The following is a 22,432-nucleotide window of genomic DNA, read 5'->3' on the forward strand; positions in this document are numbered from 1 at the left end:
ATAGTTCCACAGCTGTTCAACTGGAGGAGCAGATAACATCACTAGAAATTAGCACCTTCGGGGACATCCCGGGTGCCATTGAGCATCAGAATGAGAATGTGGGGGGAGGAAACACCAGAGAAGCCCTCAGAGAAAGAGGAATGAAGGCGGTCCTGTTTGTAATGCTGTTCACAGACTGCTTACAGAGGAGCTGATTGGTATTCAAGCCACTGTTTGACTTTTGTCTTTTAGCGCATTAACTTTAATGAAAAATGTGTTCTACTTTGCCGGTCATTATTTCCACTTCTTCCTCCGCTGACCCTACTCAGCCGTGTCTGTTTGATTTGAACCTCTGGTGTCATAAAATCACTCTTGCATTAGGTAATCTTACACCTTCCCTCTTTTGTTAGGGTGCAAAGAAAGGATAAAGGCTGAATAAATACATAAAGGTCCAGTGTGGAGGATTTAGGGGGATAAATTGGCAGAATATAGTATGCATATTTCCTTTAGTGTATAATCACCTGAAAAAAATTATCGTGCTTTGTTCCCTTAGAATGAGCAGAGGGAGCAGGTCCTCGTATTCAGAGATCACTATGTTGCGCCACCATGTTTCTACAGTTGTCCAGAACGAATAAACCAAACACAGTCTCTAGATAGGGCCATTCCTATTTTTGCGTTTTCACATTGCTACGAATGCAGTGTCTGAAAACACAGATTTGTAATGTAGAACTGCTTTATTCTGTGTTTTTACTGATTTTAATCACCTGATCCATTTATTTGGGAGACAAAGAAACCTCTGCTGATAATTTGGCTCCCGGTAAAAACCTCCTGAATGTCTGGCTCTTCAAGGAACAGTGTGTAAGATTTAGGGAGATTTTAGTGGCATCTAGTGGTGAGGATTGCAGATTGCAACCAGCTGAAACTTCTCCTGGTTAGAATTCTTTCAGTGTTCGTTGTTCTGAGGTTTTTACCAAGAGCCGAATTATCCGCAGAGGTCTCTTCCTCTCCAAAACAAATGGAACAGGTGATTCTAATTGGTAAAAACACTGAATAAAGCAGTTTCACATACAAATCAGTGTTTCACCAATGCAGTTTGGCACGTCACAGACAGGCCACTAGCCCAGCCCCTGGTCACATGTGCTCCCCTTTTCTCTCTGATAACTTAAGATCCAGACGTTCAGGAGGTTTTTAGCAGGAGCTGAATTATCCTCACAGGTCTCTTCCTCTCCCAAATAAAGCAACCCAGTAATTTAAACCATTAAATAAATCAAAAAGCAGCTTAACGTAAAAAAAAAAAAAAATCTGTGTTATTCTGACACTGCTCATTGTGAAGGGGCTTCTTACTATGGTGGTGGACTCAAAAACGCAAAGGCCCTATCTAGAGCGACTTTTTGGTTTGTCCGTCCTGGGCAGAAACATGTTAGTGCAACACAGCGATCTTCGTTGATGAGGACCAGCTCATAATGTAGATATAAGAGGCTCATTCTTAGGCAAAGAAAACATTATGGGTCCTTTCACACCTGCCCTGTTTGGTTCAGGTTAATCGAACACAAGTTCGTTTGCCCCCTAAGTGCAGTTCATTTGGGCAGGTGTGAACACAGCAATCACACTCAGGTGCGCACCAAAACAACCAGACCGAGACCTTCTTGAAGAGGTGGTCTCAGTCTGGTTACAAACGAACTCTGGTGCGGTTCGTTTGTGGTGAGAACGTGTTCCGACCTGGATGTGAACCAACTGCAGTCACATGCCACATTGTTTGGGTTAAACATGAGCATGTTACAGTCCTGGAGGATTATTAATGTGCACCTCCTCCTGTACTGCCTTAATATGCACATTCAGCACATCCAATGCATCAAAACATTGTTTTCTAGTTGGAGCCGCGCCTCGTTTTCAAACTGTATGGTTTGACTAAAATGAACAATGACAGCAATATAGTCCACGATGAGCAGCGCTAAAATCAACCTGCGTAGTTGTCCCTCCATTGTGACATTACAAAGTGTCACATTTATCTTGCAAGTGTATTGTTCTAGCCTGAGTGTCAGACTGAAGCTCCCAGAACCTTCAGTCTGACACTGCCTCCATTGAAGGCGATTTACAAGGGGGAGGGAGTTTGATTTTCTCCCTAACCAATCAGTAGAGATCAACGACTCACCCAGAATCTGACGTCATTAGTATCCATGCCTCGGGGTGCCGAAAACAAGCGAGCATTGCCCATTTAAAATGTCTCCATCGTTTTAACGCCCAGCTGCATCGCTGTTAAATCCAGTTTAGCAGCTTCCTTAATTTGGTCCTCCATTAACGCGAGTAGTGGCGAAATACCTCGATAGCATCGTTAATGTGGTCTGTAGGATCTGTAGCGGTCGCCATTGTTGCTATCCTCACCAGTTACCCACCGGCGTACAGCTTGACTTCAGCGTGGCGCTGATTGGCTAATCGCTAGACCCCCGGCGTTCATTGGTCCGTCCATCGTTTGGACGAGATAAATCGCAAATTCATTGAAATATGCCACACCAGTAATGCAAGCCTACTCAGTTGAGTGGGCGGGGTCTATGGTCTGGAACCAGGCTAGTACTCTTCTTCAACGTTTGCTTTACTTCCTGGATTTTTCCCACATGGAAATTCTGACCAATCAAGAGCAGCTTTCTCGCACAAGGCATTTGATCTGGTCCGTGAGAACATGAACCAACTCTAGGCAATTATACAACTTTGTGACAAAATTAGTCCCTGATTCAGACCAAAGGAGACGACTCTAGGTCTGAAAGCACCCTATGATTCTTATCTGCTTTATTCAGTGTTTTTACTGGTTAGAGTCACCTGGTCCATTTGTTTTGGAAATAAAAAGAGTTCTGCAGCTCCTGATAAAAACAATGTGAACGTCTAGATCTTAGGTTATCAAAGGAAAAAGGTGAGCACACATTCGCAGGGGCTGGGCTAGCAGCCTGTCTCTGATGAGCCTAAGAGGATTAAAGAAAAGCTGATACAGAATGAACATGAAACTACTTAAGTCAGTGTTTTTCTGTTGAAATCACCTGTGGTCTCATTTATAAAAACACTGCGTAGGGTCCATACTAAAAATGTACATATGGACAAAAGCCAAAAATGGTATTTGCCAAAAAAAAAACAAACAAAAAAAACATACATCTGCATCACCAATTTCCCGTCTCCAGAATGTTCATAAGCGTGGGTCAAAGTTTCTCCCATCAAATCTGCTTTTGCGCGGGAAATGGCATACGCCACTTTCAGGCCTTGTTGTGTGTGTACGCAGTGTTTCTAAATGAGACCCCAGGACTGTTTTTGGAGAGGAAGAGACCGCTGTGGATAATTCTACAGTAAAAACCTCCTGAGCAATGAACACTGAAGGAATTCTAACTGGGGAAGTTTCAGCTGGCTGCAATCTGCAGTCCTCACAGCTCAATCCCCCTAAATCTTACACACTGTTCCTTTAAACCCTCCTAATTCTGCCTCTTCGATCTCTTCCCTTGCCCACCTTGTTGCCACTTATTTTATTATACTAATGATTACAGCAATAAAAGCAGGAGCCTTGGAGGACTGGCGTTTGGTCTTTTCACAACAGACATTTTTCCGGTTCTTATCTTCCACAACAGGAACACGTAGTGTCTCCACTGTTCTTTTGTGGTCTACAGTGAAATGTTGTATCAATAAAAGACAGAGACAGTCGACAGTGGGTATTAATTATTGAAAGGCACAGTGGTTCGGCCGGGGTTCTAATCTCCACAGTGCAGTTAATTTGATGTCCTTGTTTTTCTGTTTTAGATTCAACCTGCAATGCACCATCCGAGCCTGCAAATACCACGGACACAGAGAGAGTGGATACCGGTGGGAACTAAATGAATGATCTGCTGATGCTAATGTCCTCTGCCAGCCAAGGTCTTGTTTAATAAACCTCAAGATGAGATGGGCGTGCGAGAACTAACATGATCAAAAAAAAAAAAAAAAAGCCTCGTCAATTCAGAACCCACACACCTGAAGCTGCAGCTGATAATGAAAGAGGAATTTCTAATGCAGGTGAGTGAGTGTTTGGAGGAGGGGGCGGAAGGTGGGTTATAAGTGCATCCAGCCGTTCAGGAGCCACACGGGGCTTAAGAGATATGTTTTGTAACCTGTATAACGCTCGGGAGTGAATATCAATATCTGAGGCTGGCAGTTGATCAGTGGGAAATGTTCGCTCAGCAGAGTGTGAGACGCCTGATCCGAGCTCTCATTTATCTCCCTGAAAAAGTCTGGTGTTGCGTTTCACACGCACAGCAGGTGGGTCCGACGCGGCCTTTATTGGAATACAATCAGCCAACTCAAGATTCAACAAATTGGTCAATAAAGACAATGGGTTATTATCTCCCAGCCGCATCAGGACACGGGAATTAAAGTCCCAGGCTTTCTAATTAGTCGTTCTTATTTTATCATAATCGATTCAAAACTAGCAAGGGAATACTCAGCCGACAGCGAGGAGTTCGGAAGGGAAATTTGCTCTGGTAAAATGACTCTGCTGCTGTGAGCCTGATTGCTGCAGATATATTCAAACAGCTGCGTGTTCGCAAAACTAATGTGCTGTTTTGCCCTGTCACAGATGAGGAAATGGGCCAAATTGAAACATTGAGTTGTTGTTTTCCCAAATCTCTCTAAAAGCTGGGATGAAGTGGAGAGAAAAATGGAAATTACAAATAGATGAAAGAATGCACAAGCTGTACATCTGTGAGGTTCACTGATAGTTTGGGCAATAAAACCCTCACTGACCAACTAAAGCAGCTCAAACAGAAACACTATGTAAATGTGTCGTGGTGTTTGTCACGAACAATTTGAATCTTTTCATCTGTTTCTAGATTGACTCCTGTGGAGGATCCCTGAAGTTCAAGGTGCGGTACACGTTGGCCCATGGTCTGTCTGAGCCTGTGGAGAAGCCAGATGTGATGCTGGTTGGAAATGGAGGCAGGCTTGTGTACCGCAGAGGCAACCCCACCCCTGCCCGAGTGGTCAACCAGAAGGAGATCAAATTCACTGAAGTAGGTCTTTGGTTAAAAACAGTGCAAATTCTGCACAATCCTGTGGTACATCTGTGATTATGACGTGACGTCATTTAAAAAAAATGTTAAAATACGAGGAACAGAAAAACACAGGTAACATCAAGTTTGACACTAACAACATTCTGACCAAATTTAAACATAAAAATCAAGAGCTGTACATCCCCTGTCAAAAATAGTGTTTTACCTACGTTGTAAGCGTGTTTTCAAAAAGGCTGCATGCATGTAACAAGCAGAAACTGTACATTTCTTGTAGAAACAGAAGTGTATTTAAAGCAGCTGTGCAGAACTTTACGTTTCCATTGATTATAGTGCCCCCCTTTGGTCGAAGCAGTATGACACCCACAGCCTGGTGTCGTAAAATCTCTGCAACCAGCAATTACTGCATGCATTTGTTTTGGAGAGCGAGAGGAAAATCATAAACGTTCTGGTGTAGCTCTGAATTTCTTATAAACTGAGGACAACTGCCTGCTGTATATTTGTGTTCATGGTCACAGTCACAGATAATTTTGTGGCGTTTGTTGTAACGTTACTAGACAAAAGCAGTTCACATCAGCTAACGTTACATTTAGTTTGCTTATAACTTCCATGTCATCATATATTGAAGTGAAACAACGTCTAACAAGTTGCGGTATATTCTCTAAATAAAAACAAAAATGACATACCAGTCGATTAGGAAAAGGGCCAACTTGGCATCACTTTAAAACCTTTCAAATCTCTCAGCTCTGTCCACTTGGTGAATGCCCAACCGAGGTTTACACGAGTCCTATCACTGTCCCGTTTAGCCTTCTTCTGTTCTTTTTCTTTTAGATGGTGCTCCTTCTTTATCCGCCACGACATCGAAAGTACAACCAAGTCCTTATAGATACATCTGGTAAAACTGTTACGTGTTCAGCAATGCCCGTTGCGTACCGCTTACTCAAAGAACACTCTCTGTAAACACGGCTCTTCTTCTTCTCTCAATTTATTGGCAGATCGCAAACAACTTCCAGGTGCATACCACCACCTACTGTACAAGAGACTACTCCCTACTACATGTCATTTAGCCTGTTTCTTAAATCCTACTTGTAAACACGTCTTCTTCTGTGGTTTAATGGCTGCGGGCCGCTGCAGGCGTACAGACTTACTTCCGCCTCTGGGTGCCATATTCTGGTTTGCTGACTGCCGCTGTGTCCGACCCGAGCCAGGCTACGCTAAATAGCCATATAGAGAAAGGCTTTTTTGTCGCTGTTGGGTTCAAATAAATATGCAGATCTTCAAGGGGAGGTGATACGAACTAGGGACAGTTTTATGAATGGTAAAAAGTTCCGCACAGCTGCTTTAAAGAGACACGGTGCATGTCACAAGCGTGAAGTGACACACCATCCCTGAATGTCCAAAACAGACGCAGGATTTAGGTTACCTAGTGCTTCATATTTGCACATGTAAGTCAAAGCAACAGCATTTGACGAGTTGGGATGAAAACATGTTGAGTCACCAGAAGAAAATACTGGGTTTGTGTTTCTGCAAACCACGGTTATGTTAGGTTTGTATGTTTCATATGGATCATATCGACGTTTCCAAAGTGATGGAGTATACGTGCTTTGTCATGGGGAGGTGGAGGTGGAGGGAATGGTGGATGGCGTGACCCCGTGAAATGGCTGCCAAGCTGCAGAGCACTGTTCAAGACCAATAAACAAGAAAAACAGTTGTTTTTCCAGCAAGACATCAGCAGCATTTCCAGCGGCTGTTGTGGCACCAAAGCCAGGTATTTTAAGCCATAAACATGATCTTTTCCCAACCATGACCAAATTTTTGTGTATAAACATAAATTGCTCTGGCGACTGAGTTTTGTAAACTGTGAATGTGCATCTTGAGGTGAGTTTATGGAGTAATGAGAAACTGAAAACATGCAGCACACTTTACAAGTTTGAAACAATTAAAAGTGTAAATGAAATTTGGATTCTAGCTACATTTTGTGCAGCTATCAACTGTTAAGGATTTACCAATTTTACCGCAGTGCTGCTAATTATCCATTTCTCTTGAAAAATTTGAAGCTAATAAGCTAAGCTAACTAGTGTCTACTAGTGCAAGCTTTATTTCCCTCCAGTCTCTCTCCTTCTCCTTTTCACCTCTGTCCACTTATAAAGTAGATTTTCAGGACCTGGAATACTCACAAATGCTTCACTCAGGTTGAAACATTATTTTTCAAATGTGCACAGATGCATGTTCATATAAATCTGCACTTCCCTGAGTAAATGTGTGTCTAATTGTGACTTTCCATCGCCCTCTGAAATTTGCTTTGTGTTCTCCCTGAACACACTTTTGGTTTAACTTTACATCGATTACCACCAGAAATTACTTTTTGTTACTTTGTTATTTGAACACCTGCAAAGTCATTGTCAGGCTCCAAGACACTCGGGTGAATTCACAAAAGGATTTCATGGCTTATGCAGTTTTTAATCTGCACAAATAAGACAAAAAGAAACTGGATAATTCTCGAAACACCTGCAAAGTGAAACGTGAAATGCATCCTCAGCTGTGCTGCCAAGCAAAAAGCATCTCTGTGCTACTGTGCTGTTTGCACATATTTAAATAAAGCAACATGTATTAATGTAACATTTTGCTCCAAACTGGCCCCTTTCTACGCAAATGAGCCGAATTTAAAAAGCAGTCCTTTTCACAAAGGTCAGCACAAACAGTCACACACAGGTACAGTGAAGTTATCAGTGTCTGTCAGAGCAGAAGTGCTCTGCAGTGCGAGCATTTCACTCGCATTTGCCCCTAAAAATATATACATATGTGCGAACTGGGAAAATGATTTAGGTGCACAGTGTGCGAGTAAACACAGCCTACTGTTTACCATAATCGGCATCGGACGTTTTTTCATCGATAACCAATCAAATAAATGTATTTTAAAACTCGCCCTTTGGCTCTGATACAGCCGTCTCGCTCCCTGCCTGCAGTCCCCACTGCGCTGGGCTTTGTAACAATGTCCCGCCTACAGCCCCCTCTGATTGGTTACACGGCACAAGTGATAGCCAATCAACACTGACGCCTGTGCATGCTTTCACATCATGTCACATTGAGACACAGAGCACAGACGGAGCGGGAGAGGCTCCGGTAAGCCAGTGGTAATTTTGAAGGTAAGGTAACAGAAACCAGACAGAAATGAAGGTTGCAATAAAAATCCTCTATGCTGAAGTTTTAAAGTCACCACCACAACGTTACATGATCCATTTCAATGATGACATGCTTGCCCAGAGGTGAAATTTCAACATAACTGCTGGTTTAATTCACATCAAGCGTGATACAATTTTGCAAACAGCCTAAATGATTTAGCTTCTAAAAATAAATAGCACCAAGGCAAAAAAGAGATGCAGGAGCTGTAAGTCAAAAAGTCTGGTAACTGCTGACAGTTTAATCTTTATTTATAAACTCATTATGCTATAAAAGTTTAATCCGAAAAGTAACGACTAAAGCTGTAATCTTTTTGTTCATTGTAATACTAAACACGTTCCTTTGCAACACATACATTTCTTCATTTTGTGACCACAACACCAAGCCCCCCCCGCTCCGGAAAAGATTTCAGATTTCAGGCACACAAATCTTCCGTGCTCCACATTTCAGGCACAAAATGTTTTCTTGCTTTAACCCCTGTGTTATACCTTTGGTGCAGTATCTTTTGTGAATCAGACCTTGAGATGAAGCAGATAGCAGTTGCCAAGTGATGCATAATTCATGGTGCCATCAGCGGCCGCAATTGAGTCTTCATGAATTTGCTTTTCTGTGTTTTCCTTTGTCTAATATCATTGTTTATTTAACAACTCTGTTTTGAGAGGCCTTCAACAAAGACCATTTCCCATAAGCTTGAGACCACTGTGTGCTGAACGTCTGTGCCGGACAAAAGAGACCCCGAGTGAGTTGAGAGGCTGCAGTTAACTCTAACATGTCTGTAATAACAGCGGGACAGAGACAGGGTTTTTTTTGGACCGCAGAGATGATGGTTAAAACGTTAAAAAGATGATATCAGAGTATTGGTCAGAAGTGAAAGACTTATTTGGATCTTTTACTGACAAATAAATCAGATTGTAAAAACACTCTGTCACAAGTAAAAGACCTGCATTAAAATATTAGTAACCCTTTATTTTACAGTCTGCTGATTACCTGGTTTTAACTAGGAAACAGAATGATAACAAAATCTAGTTATTAGGAAAGTATCAAAAGACCTGGCTAGTAAGTAAGAAGTTAATAGGTTACTTAGTGAGTACATGGAAACCGACCAGGAAACGAGATGGTAATAAAATCTAGGCATTCGTAACAGTAAGAAAAGATAGTAAGTACTAAGTTATTACCTTGTGAATAAATAGTACACCTGCACTTGTGAAGCAGCTTTCTAGTCTTCTGACCACTCAGAGCGCTTTTACACTACGAGTCACATTCACACAGTGGTGACCAAGGCTACCGTACAAGACGACACCTGCTACTCTCTTTTAGACATTCAGGAGCAATTTGGGGTTCAGTGTCTTGCACAAGGACACTTAGACATGTTGACTGGAGGAGAAGGGGATCGAATAGCTGATCCTCCGACTGGAGGAAAAACTAGCTTCACTTCCCAAGCCACAGCTGCCCACATGAAAAAAGTACTAGGATATTAGTTTAAAAAATATTGTTAAGAAAGTACCTTAGCAAGTGCATGAAAATTAGCAACAGAAAGTGCTTAAAATATCAGTAGTACAGTTCAGTTTGGTATGCATTTTGGTACCACTGGAACCGTTTCTTATCGTCCCCATGTTTGGTCCTCCTCTGTTGGGGTACCTAGCACACAGATCTGGTACTAAAAGGTGGAGCTGTGAACACTGCAGTCTGATTGGTCAGTAGAGGACGGTCACTCTGCTCAGGGCTGAGTTGTGTCTGGTTTTGAGGCTCATGTAACCACTGTTCATACTGTGGAGAGTTTTATTAGTAAACTGTAACTATAAAATGAAAGGATGATTTGCTGCCTCTCACAGCAGCTGGAGTCTGAGAAAAATAACTTTATTCACTGGGCCGACTGCCGGTGACTTTTAAGGTGGAACGTTCACTTGTTGCATGAGGTGACGACGTGACGCACACCTTATGCCCTCTATACACTGCGATTTTAGCAATCTTATAAGACCATTGCATGACACACTGTGAGACGTGGATCTGATAAACTTTGGTACGACGTCAAGTTTGATGTGTGCAGATTGTACGATGGCCTTCCATGCAACATCTTTTTTCTCGCGGTCATGATAGCAGATGGAGGAAACATCAAATAAACAAGGCTTCTGCTGCCACAGCTCTACCAAACTTTCCTCTGTCTGGGAGTTCGTTTTTTTGTTCGTTTTACCTCCATGGCAAGCGATTTATTTGGGTTATTTGGGTTTAGCGCCGGTGACCATTGTGTCATTTCGTGCTGCATTTCTATTGGTTGATTAGAAGACGTAGGTCGTAGCAGCTGTCACACTGTGAGATAGTCATCCTAAATTTCTGACACTGTCAGAATTTTATCTCAGGTTATCTTTGGTCGCAAGATGTTGACAACGGCCATCCTTGAACCTGTCTCACAGTGCGATGTAAGACCACCGTTTTAGAGCCACGACCAAAGATATTGCCACGTTTCTCCCACGATGGCCATCTTTCATCTGGGACTGCCCAAAATCGCACAGAGTATACCGGCCGTTAAATTTCAATAGGACAACTATGACCATTACTTCAGTTGTTTTTTTGTCTCTGTAAGATGACCTACACCTTTAGAAATTACTGGATCTTCAAGCATGAAAAAATATTAAGTTCGAGTAGACTATGTGAACTGCCTATATTCTAGTCCTCAGTTGGAGAAAAAAAGCATCATGGAGCATCGTTCCTGTGGGCTACAGCAACACTAAACCCCTGAGCTTGCCTGAGAAGGACTAAATGCACAAACCTGCTATTTTTAAATATCCCATGGAGAGAGACTCTCACTGCAGCCTGTTTTATTTTGTTCTGAAAATGTCAGCATGCAGCCTCGTGTGTGGATGAGAAACAAGGTGCAGACCTCCATCTGTGTCACCGCTGATGAGGAAATACAGCTAGAACTGTTTGTGGTGGAAACACTTAGTGGATGAAGGGTCTAGGTATCATGTCTGAAGGGTTACTTTTGGTTCCTAAGGTACTATACCGAAAGTGTTTGGTGGAAATTGGGCTTAAAAGTACTCATTAGGCAGCAAAATGGCCCCTGTCAATGTAATGTTACCATATATATATCTGATACTTTTTGGTAGTTCAAACCTAGAAAGCATACCATTTTGAAAATTCCTGATACATTTTCTATGTGAAATTTAAGCTTAACGCGTGTCAGATAAATTTCGTCAATTAAGAAATGAAAGATTTCCCTTAACTGTAGTGGAGTAGCAGCTTAAACTTGCTTTAAATAGAGATACTCAAGTAAAAGTACATCAAAATTGTACTTTGTTTACCAGATGAGTCCGCAAATCAAAGCAAAGGATGTGTGTACTGATGTGTTAGCAAAAACGAACTAACTAGTAGTATGGTCAGAAAATTATATCGTTCAGTTAGTGTAGTTTTTAGTCGTGTGTTATAAGAAGGGAAGGAATAATAAGTTGTAGCCTCAGCACATTCATGGTCTGTTTCCTGTTTGTTTAACAGCCACATAGTGCTCTATGTGGGACCTATGAATTATAGAAACTAAAAATATATACAAGGAGACATTTCATACAACCCCCCCTCAACCTGCATATCCTCCAACACTATGGGAAGCAGCTTGTCTTTAGCTTCCATGTGGCAGAAATAATCCACATCAATGGCTGCATAACATGCAATGGCATTTAATGTCCCCACAGCTCAGTAGTGGATGCCAGTGGCACTGTGATGTACGTTCAATTCCTCCGCTGAGAATGATGTGAGTTGACAGTGGATTTGGTCAGGATTGGTGTGACATGAACTCTGTGAACAGGGACCCATCCTCGAAAAAGCAGCTACAAATGATATTTCTTCTTTCTTGTGCACCTGCTAACAAACAGCCAGACTCACTCGTTGGAAGAGGAAATAAAAAATCAGCTGGATTAGCAGTTATGGGTGTCTAATATGCAACAGATCTCATAACTGGCATGGAATTATATGTGGTAATATATTTACTGCGTAGATATTTTAAATCCAGTTAATCCAGATAAAAATAAAGTGCTGTTTTTCAAATTGTACACGGAGATATTTTAATGTTTAAGCTCTGATATCAAAACAATCTGAACACTGTCAGAGCTCAGGGACGCCTGTCTGTCTAAATCTATCAAGCTACAATTCTCCACACACCCTTTCATCACATCTTGTGTAGTGTTCTCTGCAGCGTAACACTAAATTCACCAGGTCAGTCCATGTTTGCCAGATCAGACGTTACATTTTCACAACTAATATTCACACACAACAAATATTAAAGCACACAAGAGCGTCTCCATTAACAATGCGTCTGACGAGAGGGATTATTCCTTTAACGAGGATGAAGCCGACCACAAGTGCCAAAGCAACAGATGCACGAGGCGGCAACAGATGTGTAAATCAACCCTCATGAATAACTCAAAAAATCCACTTCAGGATGTTGAAACTTTGCAGAGCAGATTAAACACACAGCACTGCTACGTGATGCTTTTAACCTGGGCGCAGCGAGATACATTTCTAAAGAGGTTTGTTTGTTTCTCATCTCTTTTTCTTCGGTAAGCCTGAGTGGTCAGGACAGCATCAGCTGGCATTAGTCAGCCCGAAGGCTTATCTATTAACAGTATAGATGCGCTGCTCTCTGGAGCAAACTGGGGAGTCAATGTGAGTTTGTTTTACACACCTATGGCTCCCCGTTGCCCCGGGGTCACAAAAACTCATTAAGGATGTATTAATGGCTCAGTCGAAGCTCTATCTGAGAAACCATCTGTGACTGCACGTGTGATAAACAACGGGGGAAAGAAGTAAAACCACATGTTAACTGGCAATAAAATTCGATTTTAGCTGTGGCATTTACAAAATGATCTTTCTTCTGAGGAAAAGACGAGCATGGAGACTTACAAAGCACACGAGGAGAGCTGCAGCCTCTCACCCCAGTATAGATCAGGAGTTAATTATAGTCCTTACCCAATTCTTTGTGGTCAGAGCTGTGGGTGGACAACAGGAAGAGGTAATCCTGACAGGTGTCCTGGTCCAACAGTGAGCTGTTGTGCAGGCAAAGGTCAACAATTAGGGTCACAGCTTTCTGACAGACCATGTCATACTCCTCTCGGTCAGAACTCATGCTCCCAGCTGCATCCTCAGCCGAGTGTGTGCTTATCCAAGGGGACTAACACACCCACACACACGCAGCAGCAGCAGCAGCAGCAGCAGCAGCAGCCTAACATGCAGAAGATGAATTCAACTTGTCTCCGTCCTCAGCTGATTCTCCTTCCACGGTGTCTCAAATGTGTTTATGCACAAACACACTTGAGTATATGTACAAATGTGTGTGTGTGTGCCTCAGTTTGTGTGTGTAAGCAGGGCCATGGTAAGTGCATGAACATGTTGTATGCGTACTAATGTGTGTGTGCAGTAATGTGTGAGGACTTAATGAATCATATTTGTCCCCAGGTGATGGAGGGGCAGAATTATTGCATCACATACATACATACGCTACAGAAAGCAAGTCACAAAGAAACACAACAACTAACCAGAGCCTAGGAAAAAAAAACAAAAAACAAAATGCCTCCTCCTCCACCTCCTGTCTCTTCATTGCTCTGTTTCCACATCACTCCCCTGCCACACCCCCACCCCACCCCCACCCTCGATGTGACTGTAAAGCCCCCGCCGCCACTCCTCCTCTGAGTGTGCACAAACAGAAAAAACATAACGACCACTGGGCTTGTTTTTCTCACAGTTGGACAGATTCGGTCCCTGCAGGTCAAAATGTCTCCTGTGATAAAGTCCTCCTCGAGCTGAACCACCTGTGACTCGTCAGGTCTCGCTGCTCCCACCGACAATCCCCCCGTCGCTCAGATTGTGATCCCTGAGTGTTTACAACCTGTAATGATGAGGGTTTATAACTATGTCTGTGAACAAGAGTAACAATGACAGGGAGGAGGGAGAACAAGTCATGAGGCTGCACACAGTGTCAACTAATGCTGATCTGTGCAGTAGAAGTACTTTTATCAATATTGTACTGTAAAAATACTCCTGCTGTCACGTCTGATTCAGTGATTCAAAATATTTTATTTTCCGTGCCCTCAGTTCGGATGTGAGTGGGCACGTTTGTCCAAAAAGTGCTTTTTGCTTTGTGTGGTAGTGGTGCTTCACTTCCACTTTCAGTAATCACTGCGCTCCCGGGACATATAATGACACATACTGGTTTTAAACTGCCCGTGGGAATAATGAATACATAAACATGTGTCCATTCTTGATTAAAAGCTCTGTTTTCGTTGTCTACTTTTCTCCCTTTAAAGCACGCCATGTGAAATTATTTTTCCCTCACTCTCTATTTTTCTCTTTTTATGGTTGTCTCTCGTCTCATCTAAGCCCCGAGGAACAGCGCTGGGCTTTGAAGCCAATTTGAAATAGCGGCAGATAGTGGAATTACACCATTCAGTTCGGACACGTGATGCCATGGGACCCAAAAAGACCTTTTCCCATAGACTTACATCTTACGTCTGTATCAGTGGATTCATTTTTATGAGCGTCACAACCCCCACGAAATGTTCACGATCAGTATTTGATTCATACGGTCTGATAACATTTCATATGTCTAGAAGAGCTGTAAGATTTAATAGTTTTATCCTCATTCAAGTTAGCAGAGTGCTAAATCGGAACTTAGCCACTCGGCTGCACTCAGCTAGCATAAGTCTGTAGTGCGCTCACTGTTTGGGCCCCACAATGTGAAAGATCCGGGTAATTTCATACAACAGATATAGAGAGATTTTGACTTTATGCACCACCGAGCAACTTCCATAGGAATGAACAGAGGCCGGCCTCCAACACTGTATCTAGGTCTCTTTATATACCCATGATCTCATCTCTCCTGTGTGTATCTCACTGACTGTAGTCCCAATGCTTATCAGAATGCAGAGGCTTGGTTGGGTGAGCAGCATCACATGAGATGATTTAAAGGGAAATTTCGGTTTATTTCAACCTGTCTCCTATCATCCTAAATTTGTTTCAAGTGACTAGTGACATAAAAATAATAGTTAGCATGTTAGCTGTTAGCCTAGATACAGCCGGGGCGCATAGTAGTGGCAGACCTGTTGAAACGTAAGTGAACGGGTAACCTTCAAGTGCAAAGTTAGTCCACTAAACAAGCTTTTTTCCACAAAGACCGCCTCATATCGTTAGGATAAATGTCAGAGAACATATAGAAAACGACATGTAAACGTGTTGTCTTACCTTACCGGTGTGCTGCCGTGTTTGTTTATCCCTCTAGCTCTGCTTTCCAAAGCGCAGCAGAAATGTCGCGAGAACAAGCAGCGATCTCATAGCGTGCCTGAACAAGCAGCAACAGCTGGAAGGCAGAACCGGACAGTAGCCTGAAAAGTTCATTCATTTATTTTATGAAAGATTTATAGAATAATGGCTGACTTTTTGCCAGACTTCGACTTTGTGGAGGAGGGATTTGATTTTGCAGAGTTTGATGGCCTTATTTATTTGAGTCAGAATACACTGTGAAGAGCGTGAAATTGGAGAACAGAGGAGGAGAGAGAGAGGCGCAACAGGTAGAGGACAAGAGAGGAGGAATGGCTGCTGCAAGGCTGCGTAGCTCTGGAGATTGGTGGTGTACCTGTGAATGCTGTGCCCCAGTGCCCACAGAAGAGGAATGCCTCTGTTGCAAGGAATGGGACCGGTTGCAGCCTTATTTTCAAGGTCTGGATGTGACCGAGGACGAGACACCTCCACCTGGAGTAGTATCCAGCTGGGCTTTATCTAGAGCTCGCGAGATATATTTTGGCCGCGCTTTGGAAAGCAGAGCTAGATGGTAAACAAACATGGCAGCACACCGGTAAGGTAAGACAACACGTTTACATGTCGTTTTCTATATGTTCACTGACATTTATCCTAATGATATGAGGCGGTCTTTGTGGGAAAAAAAAGCTTGTTTAGTGGACTAACTTTGCACTTGAAGGTTGCCCGTTCACTTACGTTTTAACAGGTCTGACGCTACGGCTGTATCTAGGCTAACGGCTAACATGCTAACTATTATTTCTATGTCACTAGTGACTTGAAACAAATTTAGGACGATAGGAGGCAGGTTGAAATAAACCAAAATTTCCCTTTAACACAGTGGTTCCCAACTGGTCCAGCCACGGGGTCCAAATTAGTGTTGTCATGAGAACCGACACTTCAGTACCAAGTCGATGCCAGCAAGCAAAAAATACGTAGGTACCTGTTTTTTTTCGGTACCTTAAGTACCAGATACAACTTTGCCCTCAGCAGGCCATGTTGATTCATGTCGGAACTGACGGGGGCAGTATACGCGCGTCAGTCAGTGCCGAGGATGAGTGCCAAAGAGGAACCCCTGTTCTCCATTGTCTTTGCTAGAAACAATGGCTTTTACAAGTGCTGCTGGAGCCACAACACCTCTGCTTGTTGAAAAGTCAGGTAGTAGGAGTCCTGTGTGGAGAGGGATAGGCCTCCTACACCGCAAGTGATGCGTTCGCCTAGTGCTCGCAAACAGTCGCTGTTTACTCACGTTTTCATTTCGGCGAGCATGTTGACAGGTTAGAGCATTTGCACCGCATCCGTTCTACGCGCTGCTCGAGTCGCGCTGCTTTTGCGAGCAAGCTCAAAAATAGAAGACACACCGTTTTTTTGCGTGACTTGCGAGCGAATAGTCGCGGTATTCAACAAAAAACATGAGTTTGCGTGTGTTGTGACCTCTCTCGGCCACCGTAGACATCTCCCCCTTGACCAAGCGAGACCTGACAGGCACATGTTTCATGTACTTACCTATATGTAATGCTAAATATTAATTCTCCAAGTGTTGGAATAATCACTGGCGCGCGAACCTGTCCACCCTGGGCTTTGGGTTCAAACTCACTTCTTCTTTGGGGTTTATTGAAGATTTGCAAACACAGTGCACTACCGCCACCATTTGTTCAGTTTTGGTGTGAATACACGTGTGCTGCCGCAATGCTTGTGGATTGCTTGCGGTGTAAATGAGGCCTTAGAGTTAAAGTTTGAAACAGTTTTAATAAAGTAGTGAATATAGAAATACATGAGTTCTGTTTTTTGATTTTTATCGTGATATCAAATGAGTATCGAGAATTGTGGAGATTCACTGGTACTGGTATCGACTACTGAAATTCTGGTATCGTGACAAGCCTAGTCCAAATTTCACCTTAGTCATTAGTTCAAGGTTCACACAGTTTAATGTATTCAGTGTCATACTTGTGTTTGGCCATGTCATCGAGCTAGTTTGCTGTCTCTGTCAAGGAGCTGTCTGTTAGTCACTAACTCTGCAACAGGAAACAACCAACAAAGTAAAAGAAATTCACAAACTTAAAAATAAAGTGTTTTTTATAAACTTGACATGTTTGCAAGTCACCTGCGGTCCATTCAGAATGAACCTGCAATCCACTTTTGGACTGTGACCCACCAGTTTGGAACCACTGATTTAACACATGCAGTTGGTTTGTAAGTGTCCAGGTCTGCTTACCAGTGCTACAAATGCTGCACTGTTTGAAATAGAAACACTCCATCAGTGTTTCCTAATTCTCAATGGAGGGACTGCAGGTTTACAAGGGGGACACATTTTGGTCTCTCTATATATATTATATTACAGACACAGCATTTTAATGTTACACTGGTGGAGGTGGAGCACATTTAGACCTCTTAAAGATTCTGTAAGCAGCATCAGGGCATTAATATAGCAGCAAACCATGAAAAGATATAGTGGAGTAATGGCATCCTTAATTTCTATAAATACACAGCATCTGTAGGGACAGGACAACATTTGGGTATCAGAAGTGTTCTGGTTACCATTTGTATTCCGAGTTGTACTGACCAATCATGTTGTAATGATGGTAAACAGTCTGTGTGAAGAAGCAAAATGCAATCAGGGTCCACTGGCGATTGCTCAATTAGGAGTTAGCTTTTTATTAGCTTGTTTTATTTATCTGCATTCATATGCAGATATCTGTATATAGTAGGGGTGTAACGGTACACAAAAATCTCGGTTCGGTACGTAGCTCGTTACACAAGTCATGGTTCGTTTTTTTTTTGGTACAGTAATGAAAAAAATAGACGACTATTAAATATCTTTTACTTATTGGTAACCTTATTAAAACATACCACCACAGCAGTTAACTCTTTTTCCACAATTGTTGAATGAAACAAATATATATGTAAAATCCTGCTTTTTCACATTGTTTGAATGAAAATATAAATATACATTTCTGCTTTAACAGTTTTACTCAATTAAAATAAAAAGTATAGTGCAGCTGGTCAGCTTTAAAGCCTGCTCAGATTCAGTTTTACTAGGAACTTACTTAGCTTTCCCACTTTGTTAAAGTGCAGTAAACAAAACATGCTTATATCTAAAGTGCAGCTTAAACAATTTTACTCAGCTCCAATGGCGTTGGTTATTTCTTTAGCGTGATGGTCAGGGAAACGCTCTCTCTTTTTAAACGACGACGATATCGTAGTTTGCACCAGATTGCTTTTTCTAGTCGTGCCGGTTAACGTTCAAACTCGGGTGGTGTCGCTTTAGATGCGTTACCATGTTAGACGTGTTTCCAAGTACATACCCGACCGCTGTTCTGCAGTGTCGGCACACTGCTTTTGTCTTGTCCACTTGTTTATTTCCATCTTCGTATTTTATCCTGAAACTAAAGTGTTCCCAAATGGAGGACTTAAGGTTTGCGGGTGGGTCTTCAGGTTCGTCAGGCTCACTTGCCATGTTGTCAAAATGCGAGAATGCGCTGCACAAAGTGAAAGTGGAGATTTACAGTCGGACTCGGTCCGTCGGGGAGCTAGATATTTTAAATGGTTCGGCTCGCAAAAACGGAATTAAAATAAAACAAAATAAAATAAAACAATGTCCTGAGCCCAATAATTTGGTACAGGGTCGTGCCGAACCGAAAGTCGCGTACCGAACGGTTCGACACAAATGCATGTACCGTTACGGCCCTAGTATATAGAGATAAGTCTGAAATGATTGGCACACATAAGAGTTGGTCTTGGCTTAGATATCTGATGACTACACCAGATCGGCCTGAAACACCCCCAGAAATGTTATCGTCATCAGACCGAATGGGTTCAGAGATTGTAGTGCCCTGAGCACAGAGTGAAGTCATGCTGCCTCTTTGATTGTTGTAATCTGAGTTTCTCTGTGGTTTGTTGTGGTAAAATGATCCGATTGTGCATGCATGTTAGTACATGTGTGTATCCCACTGGCTAGCTCAACGCTGCCATTTTACACTGCACACATACAGTGATTACCACTGATATTGGGACGGCGTTGTCGCAGAAGCATAGCTGCTGGTTCTGGTTTGGTGTATGTTGTATTTTTAAGGCCGCGGTATGGCTGTAGAGCCCAAGACAAATATCCAACTTTGTGGGACAATGAAGTTCATCTTGATCTTGATCTTGATCTTGATCTTGGTTCCCCGCAGCTAACAGCTCTGTAAGCGCTGTTGCTGTTGTTAAGCGCTATTTGTGGAGTCAGCACCGTTACCTGCCAGCTCAGCCACCACCATGCTGAGAGCCAGTTCTATAGCACAGTATCACATTTTATAAGCTGATCACGTTTTGTTTTAAAATCTTAATCCATAAAGTAACTCGTAACAAAGAATGAAAAATGAAAACTAATTGTACTCCAGTCAGATAATTAAAAGTACAGCCTTAAATATTATACGATATTTCCATTTGAAATGTCGTGGAGTGGAAGTACTGAGTTGAATAAAATGAAATAATCAAGTAAAGTAAAGGTACCACTGGATATGTGTTCATTTTATATACAGTTTATAACTTTGCACCAACTGTCAGTTTGATGTAACTAAGTGTGAGCTGGGATGTAAAAGTTGCTTGAATGTTTCTGTTGGGACACTAATGAAGCTCAATAAAAGCAAATATACCTCGAGCAGCTGATCCTAAACCTCTGAGGATTCAATTCAAATTAATTTTTCATATTGGGTAATTAGAGTAAGTGAATACTCAGATGTGTTTATTATCAAATCAAGGCTTTGAAGCAAAAAAAAAAAAAAAAACCTCAGAGATAAACCTAATTGCCTTGACTTTTTCCACTGAATTATATTGAACTATACGTGAACCTGCTTGACCTTATCCCTTAATTATGTTCTTAACCATTAATTATAGTAATTCAATAAACCCTGTGACGAATCAGAAAAATGATTTCATGCCTTTCTAATTACAAAGTGATATTGAGTTTAAGCAGATCTCAGCTCCCCTCCTTAATTCAGTTAAAGCAGGGCGTAAATACGACGCTGTCTACATTGGCAGGCTATTGTTCCCAGATATCTCAGATAATTGAGAGCTTATCGTAGCCCCCACCCCGGGCTTCCTCTCAAAGGTTGGGTCTGGGGGTCTACTGTGCTTCCTGTTACTCAAGATTGGATCTTCTCCTCTTTGGCAGTCCTGATTAACAGGCAAATAACAAATCGTTTCTGGCTGCGGTTTTTCAAAAGAGTCAATTACTTGTCTGCTTCTGCTGCAGCTGATACTGACTTGCCCCCTTCATTTGCCCCTGTTAATGCAAACAAGTTTGCTGCCTACCTGTATTCACATTCACAAGACGGTGCTTAGATGTCAAAACAAAGCCAGCTCAGTGATTTCCTTCCAGTGCTGCAAACAGTGCCGATGTAACAGCTTTAATGTTGGAGGAAAATAGACCTGGGGTGTAGCACGTCTTCCCACTCCTACATTATTCAGAGGGTGTTGTCCAAAGATGTCCAGTATGTCAGACAAATAATGCCACTGGTTCCTTGTTAACGTATATATTGCATCATGAAGGCAGCTGGGAAATAACCTGCCATAAAAAAGATAATGCACCATTACTGAAAGAAGCCTCCAACATCTTCCCTCACTTCCACATTAATAATAACCCTATCTATACGCTGCGGTTCGAGGTAAACTTTACATCACAATACACATGAGTATGAGGTGAAATAATATATAATGTAGCAGACGGATAAAACACAGAGGAAGTCAGCAGAATAATAACAGAGGGCAGAGGTGGAATGAACTGTGCTTTCAAATTCGAGGTACTTGTACTTCACCAGAGCCTTTCCATGTCTTGCAACTTTATACTAATACTATATCTCAGAGGAAAATATTCTTACGTCGCTACATTTCTCTGAGAGCTTTAGTTAATTTACAGATTATAGTTTTTCACACCCTTCCTGTTCAGTGATGTATTGATTTTGAATGTTTGTGATGAACTGAAGGATGTTCCTCTACGTGTTGAGAAAAGTCTAACCCTTAAAGGGATAGTGCACCCAAAAATGATAATTCAGCCATTATCTACTCACCCATATGCCGATGGAGGCCCTGGTGAAGTTTTAGAGTCCTCACATCACTTGCGGAGATCGGTGGGGGCAGCAGCTAGCACACCTAATGGCTGACGGCGCCCCAGACTAACGTCCAAGAACACAAAATTGAATCCACAGAGTATCTCCATACTGCTCATCCGTAGTGATCCAAGTGTGCTGCAGCCGCGACATAAAAAGTTGTTTGGAAAAACGTCATATGAACTCTGTTTTTAGCCTCACTGTAGCCTGTAGCTCTGACTGCTTCTCTGTGCTCCTGTGCTCCGCGCTCACGTGTGCGCGCTTGTGTGAGACCAGCGAAAGCATGAGCTTTGCTCACCCGTGTTTACATCATGTGATACCTAACCACAGAGCTAAAAGATAATTTGCACTACGGTCTTTTAGCAAAGGACAGCCCAACATGTCTGAAGACTTTGAAACTGAGGAGGAACAGCATTTCTTTGTTGAGCCGTATTTGTTTGAGCCCGAGTATACGCACGGAACTCAGGCTACTGGATGAAGCAGCTGCTGCAGCTCATGAGCCTCAGCCAGCCACAGAATACCGGAGTCGAGCACTGGAAACCTGGTGGTGTAGTTGTTTCAAATGCAAAGCAATGCCAACAGATGAGGAAAGTCTTTGCTGCTCAGACTGGGAATTGGCGATGCCTGCACTTGAGAATCTGGACATCAGTACTGACGAGACTGCTGCTCTTCAGAGACCGTGCATCACCGATCACCCTGAGCGCGCACACGTGAGCGAGGAGCACAGAGAAGCAGTCAGAGCTACAGGCTACAGTGAGGCTAAAAACAGAGTTCATATGATGTTTTTCCAAACAACTTTTTATGTTGCGGCTGCAGCACACTTGGATCACTACGGATGGGCAGTATGGAGATACTTTGTGGATTCAATTTTGTGTTCTTGGACGTTAGTCTGGGGCG

At 42.5% G+C, this 22,432-nt stretch overlaps 1 protein-coding gene across 1 annotated transcript in view; it reads left to right on the forward strand.

The window, feature by feature from the left end:
• The first annotated feature begins 3,835 nt into the window (after positions 1-3,835).
• The window catches only part of LOC125891885 (basement membrane-specific heparan sulfate proteoglycan core protein-like), a 38,324-nt gene continuing 19,727 nt past the window's right edge, over positions 3,836-22,432 (forward strand). The window contains exons 1-2 of the mRNA XM_049581455.1: positions 3,836-4,005; positions 4,818-4,997. Coding sequence (XP_049437412.1) covers positions 3,982-4,005; positions 4,818-4,997 — 204 coding nt within the window. The 5' untranslated portion in view covers positions 3,836-3,981. The remainder of the gene's footprint in view (positions 4,006-4,817; positions 4,998-22,432) is intronic.

Source organism: Epinephelus fuscoguttatus, linkage group LG7, assembly GCF_011397635.1.
Source record: "Epinephelus fuscoguttatus linkage group LG7, E.fuscoguttatus.final_Chr_v1".
NCBI classification, from domain to species: domain Eukaryota; kingdom Metazoa; phylum Chordata; class Actinopteri; order Perciformes; family Serranidae; genus Epinephelus; species Epinephelus fuscoguttatus.